Source organism: Microtus pennsylvanicus, chromosome 2 (genome assembly GCF_037038515.1).
Source record: "Microtus pennsylvanicus isolate mMicPen1 chromosome 2, mMicPen1.hap1, whole genome shotgun sequence".
Classification (NCBI taxonomy): domain Eukaryota; kingdom Metazoa; phylum Chordata; class Mammalia; order Rodentia; family Cricetidae; genus Microtus; species Microtus pennsylvanicus.
In genome coordinates this window covers 139,601,055-139,615,773 of record NC_134580.1, presented here as the reverse complement: position 1 = coordinate 139,615,773, position 14,719 = coordinate 139,601,055, and the positions used below count along the sequence as shown (strand labels likewise).

The 14,719-nt window shown below is 44.9% G+C and overlaps 2 protein-coding genes across 2 annotated transcripts; one reads left to right on the top strand and one right to left on the bottom strand.

Moving 5' to 3' along the window:
- The first annotated feature begins 5,798 nt into the window (after positions 1-5,798).
- Wfdc11 (WAP four-disulfide core domain 11) lies at positions 5,799-7,796 on the top strand. Its single transcript, XM_075963938.1, has 3 exons — positions 5,799-5,886; positions 6,987-7,129; positions 7,773-7,796. The coding sequence occupies exons 1-3, from the start codon at positions 5,799-5,801 to the stop codon at positions 7,794-7,796; spliced, it is 255 nt and encodes an 84-aa protein (XP_075820053.1).
- A 3,843-nt stretch (positions 7,797-11,639) lies between these two features.
- LOC142845172 (WAP four-disulfide core domain protein 10A-like) lies at positions 11,640-12,917 on the bottom strand. The gene is made up of 2 exons (XM_075963937.1): positions 12,757-12,917; positions 11,640-11,935 (listed from the first exon to the last, which is right to left on the bottom strand). The coding sequence occupies exons 1-2, from the start codon at positions 12,848-12,850 to the stop codon at positions 11,646-11,648; spliced, it is 384 nt and encodes a 127-aa protein (XP_075820052.1). The 5' UTR covers positions 12,851-12,917; the 3' UTR covers positions 11,640-11,645.
- Positions 12,918-14,719: the final 1,802 nt, after the last annotated feature.

Here is a 14,719-nt window from a genome sequence, read left to right as displayed (position 1 = left end):
AACCATAAAATTATCTTCATTGCTACTTTGTACCTGTGATTTTGCTACTGTTATGAATCGTAACGTAAATATCTGATATGCAGGATGGTAAAGGGGTTGCGACCCACAGGCTGAGAAACAGTAGTATTTCTGGATGTCCCAGTGAACCAGAATATTCAAGGTAGAGGAGATTTTAGCTTATTTTATCAACATCAAACTCAATGATGTTGGTAAATATGTCATGTAAGAGAATTGACCTTTTGTTAGAAGACCCTCACTGAAGTATTTAGAAATGAGATCGATAAATCAAATTGACTCTTTCTTTGTGACATTTTCATACATACACAAAACTCTACCTTGCTCTTTGTATTCTTTTTTTAAACTTTTATTTATTTATTTAACTTTATTATGTTTGTTGGTGTGAAGGTGTCAGATCTCATGGAACTGCATTTTCAGACAGTTGTGAGCTGCCATGTGGGTGCTGGGAATCGAACCCGGGTCCTCTGGAAGAGCAATCAGTGCTCTTAACCGCTGAGCCATCTCTCCAGCCCCTGCTCTTTGTATTCTTGAGACATGATCTCACTATGTAGCCCTGGCTGCCTTAGAACTCACTCTGTAAACCAGGTTGGCCCCAAAGTCACAGAGACCTGCCTGCCTCTGTCTACTGAGTTCTGGGATTAAAGGTGTGTGCCACCATGACTGGCATGTACCTTGAACTTTTATTTTTTGAGAGTTATTATTTTTATGTATGTGAGCGTTCAGCCTGCATGTGTGTCTGTGTACCAGGTGTATGCACTGCCCTTGGAGCCACAGGAACCCAAGTCCACTGGAACTGGAATCCCCAATGGTTGTGAGCTGCCGTGTGAATGCTGGGAACACAACCTGGGTCCTCTGGAAGAGCAGCAGTGCTCTGAACTGCTACTCCGTTGTGGTTTTCAGCCATGTTGTTTATTGCAAAGAAAATTTTCTGCTCTTACAACTTATATGCACATTTAACAAGAAACTTTAGGCAGTACAGAAGCCGCAAAGCTATTTCTCAGGGTCATAATGCATTCCTTGAGTAAACGATAAGGAGCAAAACCGTTTATCATGGCAACACAAGGGCAGGGTGTGGTGGTGGTGGGGGCGGGCAAAGAGCACCAGGTGTTTCAGCATTCTTTGACAAGGGCTTGCATTGAAAAGTCCCAAGCATAGAGATGCTTTTCTTATCCTGTATGTTGCCTCAGAGTACAAGGAGGGAAGCTTGTAACCTTATTATTCAAGGCTGTGAGGCCAGACCAGCTTCTATGGCCCTGGCTAGCTGTGAAACTTTTCCCATGTAAAGTCGTTTCTCTCTGAACTTGGTTAATTGTTGTTCCTGTTAGCCATATAAATTTTAGGACTTTAACATAAACAGTTAACTGAGCCTTGAATTTTGTGCCATAAACTGAGGCTTGCTAAGAAATTTAATATGGAATATTCACGATCTCTGTTATCATTCAGGCCTGGCTAGAGAAAGTGTTCCTCTGTGTCTGAAAGACCTTGATGTAGCAAACCAGACATCTGCAATTCTGTTCTTGGGTAAATCTGGGAAAAGTCTAGCTTGCTATCTGTGCACAGAGATCTTCAGTCTAGCTAACTTGCCCTTAATTGCCTTGCCAGCTAGCGAATGATGGAAAACAGGCTTCTAAATCTCTCACCAGCACGCGGAACAAAGGCTAAACTGTAGAGACCTGTTTTATTCATCAGGCGTACACAGTGAAGGGGGAAGTTATCCTTCTGTCAATTTACAGGATCACCAGTGCTCAGCAGACAAGGAGCACACTGCCAACAGCTGTGGGAAGAGATCAGGGTATCACAGGAGAATTACAGGCAGACTCAATCACATCTGTAGTCAATTGCCCATACACCCTGTTTGTGAGTTTACCGTCCATCAGACAGTGGCTCGCCTGGTGGGTCATCCTTCTGCATAGTTGTCATTTACTGTGTCTCCTTGCGGACCCCAGCACCTCTTCCCCGCGTGATTGCCAGCAGTTTTCATTTTCAAATGAATTTTTGTCTCCTTGTGCATTTGTGCATGAGTGTGTATGAGTGTGAACACGGTGTCTGTGTGTGATGTTTGTCAGGATGCGTGGGCACATGGGTAGATATGCACCCAGGCTGGAGGTTGAAGTTGGGTGGATAGTCTCCATCACCCTCAATATTTATATTTGGAAGCAGTCTTTGAACCTGAAACTCTTGGCTTTGGCTAGGCTGGTTGGCCAATGAGATTCAAGGCTTAGCCTCTCTCCACTCCACTCCAACTGAGAATCAGCCTAGACACCCATCAACAGCTGAATGGACAATGGAAATGTGGAGCACAATGGAATTTCATCAGCCCTAAAAATACAAAGTCATAAAACTCCAGCTTTATTCTCTAGAGAATACACAAGCCAATAATCAATTAAAATTATCTTAATTTAAAATATAAATTGCTGCTGGACTTGGTGGTGCATACCTTTAATCCCAGCATACAGGAGACCTACTCAGATAGGTCTCTGAGTTTAGGGCCAGCCTGAATTTTGTTAGACAACAATACTGTTGAGATTTCATGTTTGCAGCTCACCTGTCTACTCTACATAGTGAGTTTCAGGCCAGCCAGAGCTACATAGTGGGATCTTGTTTGCAAAACAAGGCAAACAAACAAACAAATTGTCTGGGTTATTGAAATCACTAGGAAAAAGCAGAGTGACACCTCTTCAAGATGTAGACAGAGCAAGAACTTCCTGATTAGGACGCCAATAGGAAATCGCCCAGGAATTATAAATGGCATTTTACAAACTTACAACACTTCCGAAAGCCAAAGAAAACAGTTAGCAAGGGGAACAGACAGCTTATAGAATGAAAGAATAGGCTAATATCTAAAATACATAGTGACTATAAAATTAAACACCCAAAATCCCTTGCCTATCAATAAATAGGCCAATGAACCAAGCAGGTAATTCTCAGAGGAAAAAAAAACCATAAACAGCCAATAAGTAATTTTTTCTCCTATTTATTTATTTTACATCAGTTTTCCCTTGCTCCTCTCCTCCCGTTTCTCCCTCGCCCTTCTGTTCAGAAAAGGGCAGGCCTCCCATGGATATCAACAAAATGTGGCGTAGCAGCTTGTAGTAAAACTAAGCACCTTCCTTTGTACTAAGGCTGAATAAGGGGACCCAGTATGAGGAATAGGGTCCCAAAAGGCCATAGAAGCGTCAGAGACAGTGAGAGGGAGAAAGGATCGTAGGAACCAGAGGGGTCAAGGACATCATAAGAAAACCCACAGAATCAACTAACCTGGGCTCATGGGAAGTCACAGAGTCTGAACTGACAACCAGGGAACCTACATGGGTCCGACCTAGGCCTTCTACACATATGTAACAATTGTGCAGCTTGGTCCTCTTGTGGGATTCCTAACGGTGGGAGCCAATACGTATTTTGAAGTGCTCAATATCCTTGGTCATTACAGGGAATGACTAAGATAATAGGGAAGAGCCAGCTAAAGCTGCTTGGAGAAGTCAGAACGACTAAGATCCAGATACAAATGACTAGTACCTGGAGGACGGGGGAAAGAGGAAACCTCACTCACTGCTGGGGGGAGTGTAACCTTCGGCAGCCACTATGGGAACCGACGGGGCGATTCTCAAGAGACTAAAATTAGAGCTGCTACATCACTCAGCTCTGTCACCTGGACATTTACCCACCCCAGAGATGCCTGCACATCCATGTCCATCGGTAGTCTCGTCACAGCAAGAAAATGACACTCAGTCTAGATGCCAGTCGACAGATGAACGGAAGATGAAAAGATCGTGCATTTACACAGTGGGATTTTATTCAACCATACAAAGATGAAACTGTGTGAATTTCAGGAAATGGGTGGATCTGAAAATTATGCTGAGCAATATATCCCAGACTCAGAAAGGCAAACACTGCATGTTTCTTCTCATATTTGAATGCCAACTTCTAATTTGTTTTAAAGAGTTAATTTTTTTTTTTTTTTGGTTTTTCGAGACAGGGTTTCTCTGTGGCTTTGGAGCCTGTCCTGGAACTAGCTCTGTAGACCAGGCTGGTCTCGAACTCACAGAGATCCGCCTGCCTCTGCCTCCCGAGTGCTGGGATTAAAGGTGTGCGCCACCATTACCCAGCTAAAGAGTTAATTTTAAGTGTATGTGTATGCGTGTGTATCTTTGTGCATATGGAGTGTGGGTATAGGTGCCCACCTATGCCAGAAGAGGGTTTGGATCCCCTAGAGCTGGAGAGATAGGTAGTTGTGAGCTATCTACTGTAGGTGCTGGAATGGAACGCAGGTCCTCTGGGAGGGCAGGAAGTACTTCTAACTACTGAACCACCTCTCTGGCCCAGATTCTAATTTTTTTTAAATATTTATTTATTTATTTATTATGTATACAATATTCAGGCCAGAAGAGGGCACCAGACCCCATTACAGATGGTTGTGAGGCACCATGTGGTTGCTGGGAATTGAACTCAGGACGTTTGGAAGAGCAGGCAATGCTCTTAACCTCTGAGCCATCTCTCCAGCCCCCCAGATTCTAATTTTTATTTATGTGGGAATAAATGTAGATAGGTCATAAAAATAGAAGGGTGGCCTTGAGCAGTGAAAAGAGGTTCTTTTTTTAAAATTAAATTTATTTATTGATTTATTTATTATGCATCTTGGCCTCAGTTTCCCTTCCCTCATCTCCTTCCAGCCCGCCCCCACAAAGAGTTCTAAAGAAAGGGAGTAGGAAGATAATAGAACACATGAGACATAAAAATGCAAAGGAGAATTCTGCGGTCGAGTGAACATGAGTGAGATGGAGGAGATGAGAGAGAAGCACTGGGGGTCAACTTAAACTGTAGAAGCTGAGGACCAGGGCGCCTGCTGTAAGACAGTGTCCTCTATACATGACAAGAGAGCTGCGTCCATGAAATCTCAACAATGTGGTTGTCTAAACAAAAGTGGCGCAGTGACAACACCCAACTGGCATGCCAGTGTGGGAAAGGGGACTCTCACAAGACCCACCCCCAGGTGAAGAGCTATAGGCAATTAACAGCTGGCAAGAGCGGGAGGACCAGCCTTCTCTGGGGATGAGCCCCTGGTAGGTCATCCAACCACAAGAGGTCATCCCTAAACACATAGACATGTGAGCAACAGCAAAATGAACCTAGCAGGTTTTATTTATATATGTGTGTAACAATAGTAATTAAAGAAAAAGAAGCCAAGAATTTGGGAGAGAGTGAGGTGAGGGGGCGTGGCATGGATCTGAAGCAGGGAAAGGAAGCGGAATGTAAATGGTGAAAATGTGGTACATGTATATGACACTTAAAAATAAAAATAGAGAGGCTAACGAAAAATTAGACATAAAATAAGAAGGAATAGGAAGAACGCCACATAATTAAAATTTTATCAAAACAGTTCATACACATTTGTCCATATAAAATGAGGAGAGCAGATCATCAGTGGAGTGGAACCAGTAGATAGATTTCATTTCCCTTTTTGTGATTTTTTTTACATTTAAATTCTGTAAGATTTCATATTTAGATTTTGTAAGTCTCAAGTGATAGTTTGAATTATCTTTTAATCAAGGGAAGGAAGAACATATGAAACATATTTCTTCAGCAGGGGAAAAAGACGAGGCCAAGCTGGAGGTCAGACGCTGTCTGGTGGAGGGCAGGGCTTCTCACTAGAAGACTGAATATTTAAAAACCTATAGGTGCTTCCCCTTGGTTCACAACTTTATTTCCCAACTTATATGTTTGATCTCCAGCAGCTCCTGGGAAGGAAAAAAAAAGCGTCCCCAGACACTTCCGTCGGTATCATGAAGCTGTCACTGCTCCCGTCTGTGGTGTTTCTCTGCATGCTGCTGCGGCTGCCCACGCTGGGAGGGAAAAGGAAGCGATACGCTCGTAGGTAGTGAGGATACCTTGTGAGCCAGGGCCAGGGGCTGGGCTCACTTCCGGACCAGGGAGTGGGTGTAGTGTCTGGCATTTGATTCAGGTTCCATCTTTCCAGATCAGCTGTTGGAGAACCCAAGAATTCCTCCAGCTGGGACCATTCCCAGGCAGCAGCATTCACACATAGGCCATGAGCAGTGGAGACAGGGTACATCGCAGTGCCTCTGAGGCTCGAGAGCCAATACGGAGCTCCCTTCCTCTGTCCCTACAGAAGTTCTCTGATTCCTGTCATGAGAACGAAACGGATATTCGTTAAAGAAACCTTAAAGGATATACCTCTTTTAGAATGTGAGAAGGCGCCAGGATCCTTGGTGGAGCAAAGCTACGGGTCCATTGAGAAGAGAATCAGTGGAGGGGTGGAGAAAGCGGGTTGAGAGATAAGAATCTGGAGAGAGGCCAGCAAGCGGTTCATTGGGTAAAGTGCTTGTCAGGAAAGCCCGAGGACCTGAGTTTGAACCCGGGGACCCACAGAAACACGGAAGGAGGGTAGTGACCCCACGAAGCTGTCCTCTGACCTCCACGTGTGTGACATGGAACAATCAGAAAGGAAGGAGTCTAGAGAAACCTGGTTCAAACCAGGCATGGCTGAATGATGTGGTCCCAGCAATTGGGAGGCTGAAGCAGGAGTTTGGAGTTCAGTTTTATGTGAGTCCAATGATAGCCTAGGCTACATGAAAGCCCATCTCAAAAACAAAGCCAGAAAGCTTGTTCATCTTCTCTCTGTCTACCAGAGACAAGAAATGAAGCTGGTAGACAGCTCAGACTTTCAAATCCCTTATTGAATCAATCTATATTTTCTAGACGGGTACATGGATGCTGGGGGCATTCAGGATCTAGTAAGTCCTGTGGGAGCAGAGGTAATGAATTCAGTGGAGAGTCTGTGAGGTTAGGGCCAAGGTGATGACATCATGAGGAGAACACAGAAGACAGACACCTTGACAGGAATATGGGGCTGACACTCTGGGAGGAACCTCTGACCTCAGAAAGGGCTTGTCTTCCCATGCTTACCTCTGGGGCCCTATTTACCTCTTGTCGTTTTGTTTCCATTTCAGTGGAAGAGCTGCTACTCGAGGAATGCTGGGGACAGCCAAAGGCAAATGACTGTTCCAAGAAGTGTTCTAGAACTTTCAAATGTATACACAGAAATCACACATGCTGCTGGACCTACTGCGGCAACATTTGTGCAGAAAATGGGGTGAGCTGCAGATGTGTGTGTGTGTGGGGGTATTGGCTTCACTGATGCTACCCTCTGCCTTAGACTGTTATTCCTCAACAGAAGACCAAAGTTGCCCAAATCTGGGGTCCCCACGAGGCCCCCACACAGACAAGCACTCATACACACAGAAAGACAGACACAGACACATACACAGACATACCTAGATACACCCAGACATGCACAGACATAATAGACACATCCATATAGTCTTCCTGTAGGCATGTATAGAGAACACACATAAAGACAGACATTTAATTAATCATACACACACACACAGAGACCTAGAAACATCCACACACACCCCAGACATATGTAGACACGCACATACCGATACATACACACAGATAAACACCTATACCAAGCCCCCACACAGAGACATACACACACACACACATTCACACATACAGAACCACAGACAGACATACCTACCATGTACACAGACACATATATAAGGCACATCCAGACACACAGATCAACACACAAGCAGGCAGACACAAAGATACACATACAGATTGAAACACACACACACACACACACACACACACACGGAGTGAGGGAGAGAGGGAGGGAGGGAGGGAAGGAGAGAGAGAGAGAGAGAAAACCTAAACTTCTTCTTTTACAGAAATTTTTTGAAAGAAAGAAATGACCCTAACTTCTCCGTGGCCCAGTCTCTTGAGAGCTAGCAGCCATTTAGAGACTTCAGTGGTTACTTTCGGAAACGCTGTGTTTATTGGTGTGTAGAAAAGCAAACATACCTGAAAAATAAAGTGTTTGCTAACAACTGGGCTTCCATGTTTCTTTCCTTCACATCGTTCTTTCTATTCTGCCCTGAAGAGCTTGTTTTAAAGATTATTTATTCTTTCACAGTTTCGTGCCAGATATCACGTTCTTTGATCAAAGCCCCCTTAGTGCCACCTCTTACTTCCTCTCCATTCCCATCAAATCCCTTCTTCGTTCAAAGTCCTTCCTACTCTTTGTAGACCAGGCTGTCCTCGAACTCACAGAGATCCGCCTGCCTCTGCCTCCCGAGCGCTGGGATTAAAGGTGTGCGCCACCACACCAGGCTCCTCTCCTACTCTTGGCTGTACTTCTTACAATTCCTAACTGTAGGAATTTTGCCACCTTATGTGGCTTAGAATTTATGAGCTACTCCCGTGGACTTTCTCAGGTTCCATTTTAATGTGAGGAGTTGGCAAGTGAGCCCTTTGTTTCTTAAAGAGTGCCTCTTTCATAATTTGTTTAGGTATATGGAGGTAATTCTTAATGTTGCACTAAACAAAGAAAACAAATGTTGTGTACCTGGCCAATGATAGGTTTCTAACTAATGTGGGGACGTTCACAAGGAAGCCTTCATCAACAGCTGGAGACCTCCCTCAGTGCTAGTCATCCCCAGTGGCAGCAGGTCCCAGGCAGCTCCCAGGACCACGGTGACCTGCATAGGCCTAATTATTAGGCCAGCACCGTAGATCTAGGCTTCCTGATGCCCTGTACAGACACTTCCTATAGTCTCCCAGCATGGCATGCTAGACAGTCTGCCCCAAGGCCACCAACTTCATACTGAGCTGATGGGGAAGCTCCAGCAGTCAGCGACCTTTAAGAGGTTGGATTGAGTTAGGGTGTGACCTTTTGGGTACCCAGAGAAAAACTGCTGGTCTGCCCAGAGCGCTCTCTCTCTCTCTCTGTTTCCCGTGTTACACACCTGAAGTTGAACTTCTTGTTCCTGTTTTGTGAGTTTGCCCCTTATAATAAAGTAGATATAATTGGAATCTTTTGGAGTTAGCTTGGGATTCTTTGACCCGTGCCCTTACCCTCAACACCTGGTGTCCTCAGGGTTGGAGACACCATTTAGGGGTTGATTATTACTTGTACAGGGTAGAGGGTTGGGGTGAAAATTATGTAGGCCTGGAGATCTCCTTGAAAAAAAAAAGAGGGAATATTGAATGGGAAAATAGGTAACTTAGTGTGAACTTACTCACACTAATAATAATAATAGTGAGTAATAGATGCTATTTATGGACAATTTACATTCATATAGTTTCTTGTATATTGACACAAGTTCAAATTATATTTGTTATTTCTGTTTATAATATTTGTACACCTATGCAAAGTCAGATTGTATGCATGCATGTTTCTATCTCTGTTTAAGACATTTTGTATATATATATTTTAGAATATATTTATTATATTGCATTATATATATTCCCACCTCTGATCAAGATACTTATACATTTTTACATTTTGAGGTCATTGTCCTCATTTACTGCACAGTTGTTTAAAGATTATTTAATATTCTGATATGAAGTCTTAGTCTTTAAGTATTATAGGTCAATAGTTATTCATGTTTGTTATACATATAGTCAGATTAATTAGGTTCTTGAGATACATAGAGATTGTATTCTACAGATAGGCAATCTTCAACCACTTCAAGGATCTGTAGAACATAGCATTTAAATAACTTAGGGTTCTGTTGACGTGAGACATAATTGCTTCCAATAGCACCGATCTATTCCCAAGAGAATGTTGAGCACCAAAGACACTCCACTTGGAGATTGTTTTCTTTTTGGCACAACTGGCCTTTGGGCAAGGAACTGCCCATGCCTCAACCTCTGACAAAGTACATGGTGTCCAGACTGGATAAGCAGGATTCAAGGAAAAAGACTTCCAAACCCTGCCAAGACAGGGTAAAATGGTTCTGAAAATTTTCCTGCCCCTGAAAATGGTTAGGCCTTAGCCAAACTTGGTTGCTCCAACACTGCAAATGAGTATTTGGGTGGTTGCTCAGTTAGCCAGTTATCTCTGTCATATACTGCACATTTTGGAAGCTGCTTGATTGAACTTCCCACCTAGTCAAGTAATATTATCTCTCTTCTCAGGCCTTCAATGGGGTTGAAGATTAAATAGTCATAGTTACCATCCTCTTATGATTTAGCCAAGCCATTTCCAATGCAAGACTTAGACTCCTTAGGATAGAATGTTTATTAAAGCATTTATCATATGTTCTTTGTTTAATATTGTTTATGTTGCTTGTAATTTTATACTTGATATCTGTTCCTAGTGTATACAGTTTTGTATTGGGTTTGAAACTGTCTTATTTAGACAAAATGGGAAAGTAATGGGGGAATTTCCATCAGCCAATGACCTTTAAGAGGTTGGACCAGGTTAGGGCTTGACGTTTTGGGTACCCAAAGAAAACCTGCTCGCCTGCCCAGGGGCTCTCTCTCTCTCTTTGGTTCCTGTGTTAATACACGGGAGGTTGGACTTCTCATTCTTGTTCCGTGAGTTGTGCCTCTTATAATAAAGAAAATATAATTGAAATCTTTTGGAGTTAGCTTGGGAGTCTTTGACCTGTGCCCTACCCCCAACACTGAGCCTTTAAACCTACCTTGGACACAAGGGAGACACCACATCCTGAGGATCCTGGACAGCCTGGATGACTTTCTTTGGGCTTGCCGTAGGACAAGGCCAACCCCAGGCCAACCTAACTAATGCAGCCAGGAATGTGTGAATTTTGGATTTAGCACCAGCACCATTTCAGGAGAGTCTTGATTGCACAGAGTAAGAGGGAGTTTGTACCCCTAGTAATTAATGTCTACTGCCAATTGCATAAGGGCAAGTCACTTAGCCACCTTGTACCAAGTCATTTCTTCAGTGCCAGCACAAACCACCTGCCCTTCTTTCTGACATGCCTCTGGATCAAAAGAAGAGTCAAAAAGTGGGCTGTTTGGGGTTGGTGGAGAGTATTTAGCTAATAAAGTCATTCAAGCCTCAGATCCCAAGCTAGGCCCCACCGTTGGTGCGTCCATACCCACTGTTGATAGACGGGATAGGATTTGGTGTGCGGGTGTGAAAGAATACGTTTGTGTTCAGGAGATGGAGAGAACTGAGCAACAAGTGCCCAGAGAAAACACCCTCCTCCAGCCACACCGGACCCTCTCACTCTTTCCCAGGCCCAGCCATGACACCTGACTTCCCAGGACGACTGTCTTCATTGTAGAACACTAATCTAGGAAGGGTCATAAGAGCAAGGTGGGAGTGGGCAGAGCTAAGGAGAGGACGCCGTCTTTAGGGGGCCTCCTACTCTCTGCTCCAGTTTTGCTTTGTTTTATTTTTAATCTCTACCTGCGTGGTGCTTAGGGGTTTTTCTGACCCCAAGGCAAGGAATGTTCTCTTTAGCACTGGAACACGCAGCACACGACCACTTTGTGGTGGGAGGTCTGATTCTGTGTGCTGGAACCTCTTGGAATTGGAGTGGGTGCACAGGCCCAAAGGACAAACTGGAGACAAATTGCTAATGAGAGAGAGAGAGAGGGAGAGAGGGAGAGGGAGGCAGAGGGAAAGGGAAAGGGAGAGAGAGAGAGAGAGAGAGAGAGAGAGAGAGAGAGAGAGAGAGGAGAGATATTGGTCCTGAGAAGGGCGCACGTAGGGACGACACTGGGTTTAAGTGATTACCAGCAGTGAGTGTAGAGAGGACAGATGCCACATCGTTTATTCTGGTTTATTTACGAGAGGTATCCGGGACAGGCAATGAGGTGGGTATGGCCGGAGCCATATCTCCTTCAAACATGAAGTTGGTGGAGGATTGATCCTTCCAAGAGAGATTGTCAGGGGGCGCGACGGTCACTTCCCACACCCCGTCGTCCAACAGGTTCACACAGACGTTCCCACACCACGTGGAACAGCATATGTTATTTGCTTGGCAGTCTTGGTGAGCCTCACACGGGTGCTTACACAGATACGGCTTTGGCCTCCTCTTACACTCCCCGATAGCCGGGAGATCTTGTGTTACTGAAAAGAGCAACAAGAACGGGAGGGTGAGTAGAATAGCTGCCTAGAGAGAATCCCTCCCAGGCTTGGAGTTCCTTCAGCGTGCTAAGGTCCCACTCAACACGCCTGGGTTTTCCAAGCACCTGTCTTTGTGCCTCTCACCAAGTCCTGGAGATGAGTTGTTTTCTAAATCCCTCGCCCCATGCTACTCTCATCACCTCCTCCACAGCTGTCAACAGCATCCCGCTCTCCGCTCTCCTCTCCTGGTTTTCCTCTTACCTGCATCGAGGACCAGTCTCTCCGAGTAGACAGAGCTTTGATGACATCACCTCTGTAGAATGTATATTCTTACTCAGCCCACAGAAACCTGAGACATTTCTCAGACCCCCTCCACTCTCCAGAATTTGCAGGGTCTCTGAGGGTGACCAGTCAACCCCTGGCCTCTCTTTGCTTCCTTTGTTGTATCTTTCCAGTATCCCGTCCATTTCATAGTTTATCTTTTGCTGACGCCCCTGTGCCCTTCTACCCCCACGAGCATCTCTGCACGTTTACCCTTCCCAAATATGTATCAATTAAGAACAATTGTCTTGTTTGTCCTTTGGACTTTCAGCCTTGGGGCCCCTTTGCCACAGTAGGAACCCTTGGTTTCTGGATCTTTGGAACGAAGTGAGGGAAAATTGCAGGTTTACTCTCCACCTCTTCACTTTGTCTAGCTCTGGGAACCAGAGTGGGGGAGCTGTGATCACCAGGAGCCCGGACAGTGTTGTGGAGGAGCAGGGTAGGCAGTGGCGCCTCTTCAGCGTCCCTCCTGGCCTGTTCCCCGCCTCATCCAATCCCCTTACCTTCGTATCGTCTCCGTTTTCCGCCGATCCCTCCCTGGGATAGTGATGACAGCGACAGCAGGGCAAGGGTGAGCTGCAGAGCCCTGGACAGCATGGCTTGGAGCAGAGCCCGACCCGGTAAGCTGAGAGCTCGGCTGGATGGCAGACTTCCCCACAGCGGGATGAGGGCTCACTGCTGCCTACGCTGGCCAAGCCGGGGCAGAGCAACAACCTATCTCTTTCCCTTGTCTCCTGATCTGTCCCATGTGGCTTTTCCCAGAAGATAACTCCGTTTGCAGTATCAGCCCTCTTTTCTTGCTAAGATAATTTCCATAATTGTGAAATATATCACTTAGGGCCCAGGCGATGGTTCAGTGGGTAAAGTGTTGGCACGTAAAAGTCGGTCGGGAGGCGAAAGTCGGCTAGCCTGAATTGGGAGTGACGGTAGAGCAGATAGCTCGCTGGGTCTTGCTGGGCTGCCTGGAGGGGAAACTGTGAAATCTACCGCTAGTTTCCACATGCACATGCGGAAGCGTACTCATATATGTGCACACGTGCATACACTACACACACGAAGGGAAATATACAATTTATTTAATTTTTTTTGTTTTTGTTTTGTTGTTTTGAGATAGGATCTCGCTGTGTTGCTCTGGCTGTCCTGGGACTCGCTTTGTAGACCAGGCTGGCCTCGAACTCACAGAGATCTGCCTGCTTCTGCCCCCCGCCCCCAGAGTGCTGATATTAAAGGCGTGTGCCACCATTTCCCAGTCTATTTTAGTTTTTTTTCATTATAAAAAATTTTATGGAAAGAAGAAGAGAAAATTATGATTAAAAAGGCTATAGTCTCACCAGTTAAAATAGACTTATTTCTAAAATTTATTTGGTATATATCTCTGTGTGAGTCCGTGTTGTATCTATGCACTGCAAGTAACACCAGGACATCAGATCCCCTGGAACTAGAGCTACAAGCAGTTGTGAACCACCTGATGCAGGTGAATCAGTAAGACCTCTCTTAAAAAAACTGCAGCATGCTGCCTCAAGCAAAGCCCAGCTTTAAAAAAATGTGGCTGAACTTTGTTTTTTAATGTCTAGAATTCCTTTCCAAGCCCCTTCAGGTTTTAAGTGGATTTTAGTTGGCCATGTGGGAGCCAATCTGTTTGAGAAGGGGGCTGCTTGTTGGTTCCTGGCTGCCTGGCTAGCTTAGATATGAAATAATCACCCAGAAACTGTATTAATTAAATCACTGCTTGGCCACCACAGCACTGTGAAGCCTCTGAATTTGGTTCATGGGTTCTTAGTCTTTAAAAACATCAAACATCTTTTCTTTATTCTTTGACAAGTTCATACCTGTATATAGAGTATGCTGAGCCCATCCATTCTCCATTCTCAACACTCACCTTCTATTGATTTCTGAATTCTCAGCCCCCATATGTCCACCTTTGTGTTTCTCTCTCTCTCTCTCTCTCTCTCTCTCTCTCTCTCTCTCTGTCTGCATACCAGGGAACCTACCTATCTCTGACAAAGCCCCACCTCTTAAAGGTAGCACCACTCTTACCATTGCTGCCCTGGGTACCACGACTCTGGCACAGGAACCTTCAGGGAACAATTTACAGACCATAGCAGGTACCATTGTCCTCCTCATCTGTAATTTCCCTTTAGTGTGTTCCCACACTTTTCACACTGTTGTAATTTCCCTTCAGTGTGTTCCCACACTCTTCACACTGTTGTAATTTCCCTTCAGTGTGTTCCCAAACACTTCACACTGTTGTAATTTCCCTTCATTGTGTTCCCAAACACTTCACACTGTTGTAATTTCCCTTCAGTGTGTTCCCACACTCTTCACACTGTTGTAATTTCCCTTCAGTGTGTTCCCACACTCTTCACACTGTTGTAATTTCCCTTCAGTGTGTTCCCACACTCTTCACACTGTTGTAATTTCCCTTCAGTGTGTTCCCACACTCTTCACACTGTTGTAATTTCCCTT

Excerpts from the sequence above, each read along its gene's own strand:
- LOC142845172 (XM_075963937.1), bottom strand. The coding sequence starts at position 12,850 with ATGCTGTCCAGGGCTCTGCAGCTCACCCTTGCCCTGCTGTCGCTGTCA. Across the intron at positions 11,936-12,756 it reads AAAACGGAGACGATACGAAG|TAACACAAGATCTCCCGGCT; the intron begins GTAAGGGGATTG and ends TGCTCTTTTCAG.
- Wfdc11 (XM_075963938.1), top strand. The coding sequence starts at position 5,799 with ATGAAGCTGTCACTGCTCCCGTCTGTGGTGTTTCTCTGCATGCTGCTG. Across the intron at positions 5,887-6,986 it reads GAAAAGGAAGCGATACGCTC|TGGAAGAGCTGCTACTCGAG; the intron begins GTAGGTAGTGAG and ends TTTCCATTTCAG. Across the intron at positions 7,130-7,772 it reads ACATTTGTGCAGAAAATGGG|AAATTTTTTGAAAGAAAGAA; the intron begins GTGAGCTGCAGA and ends CTTCTTTTACAG.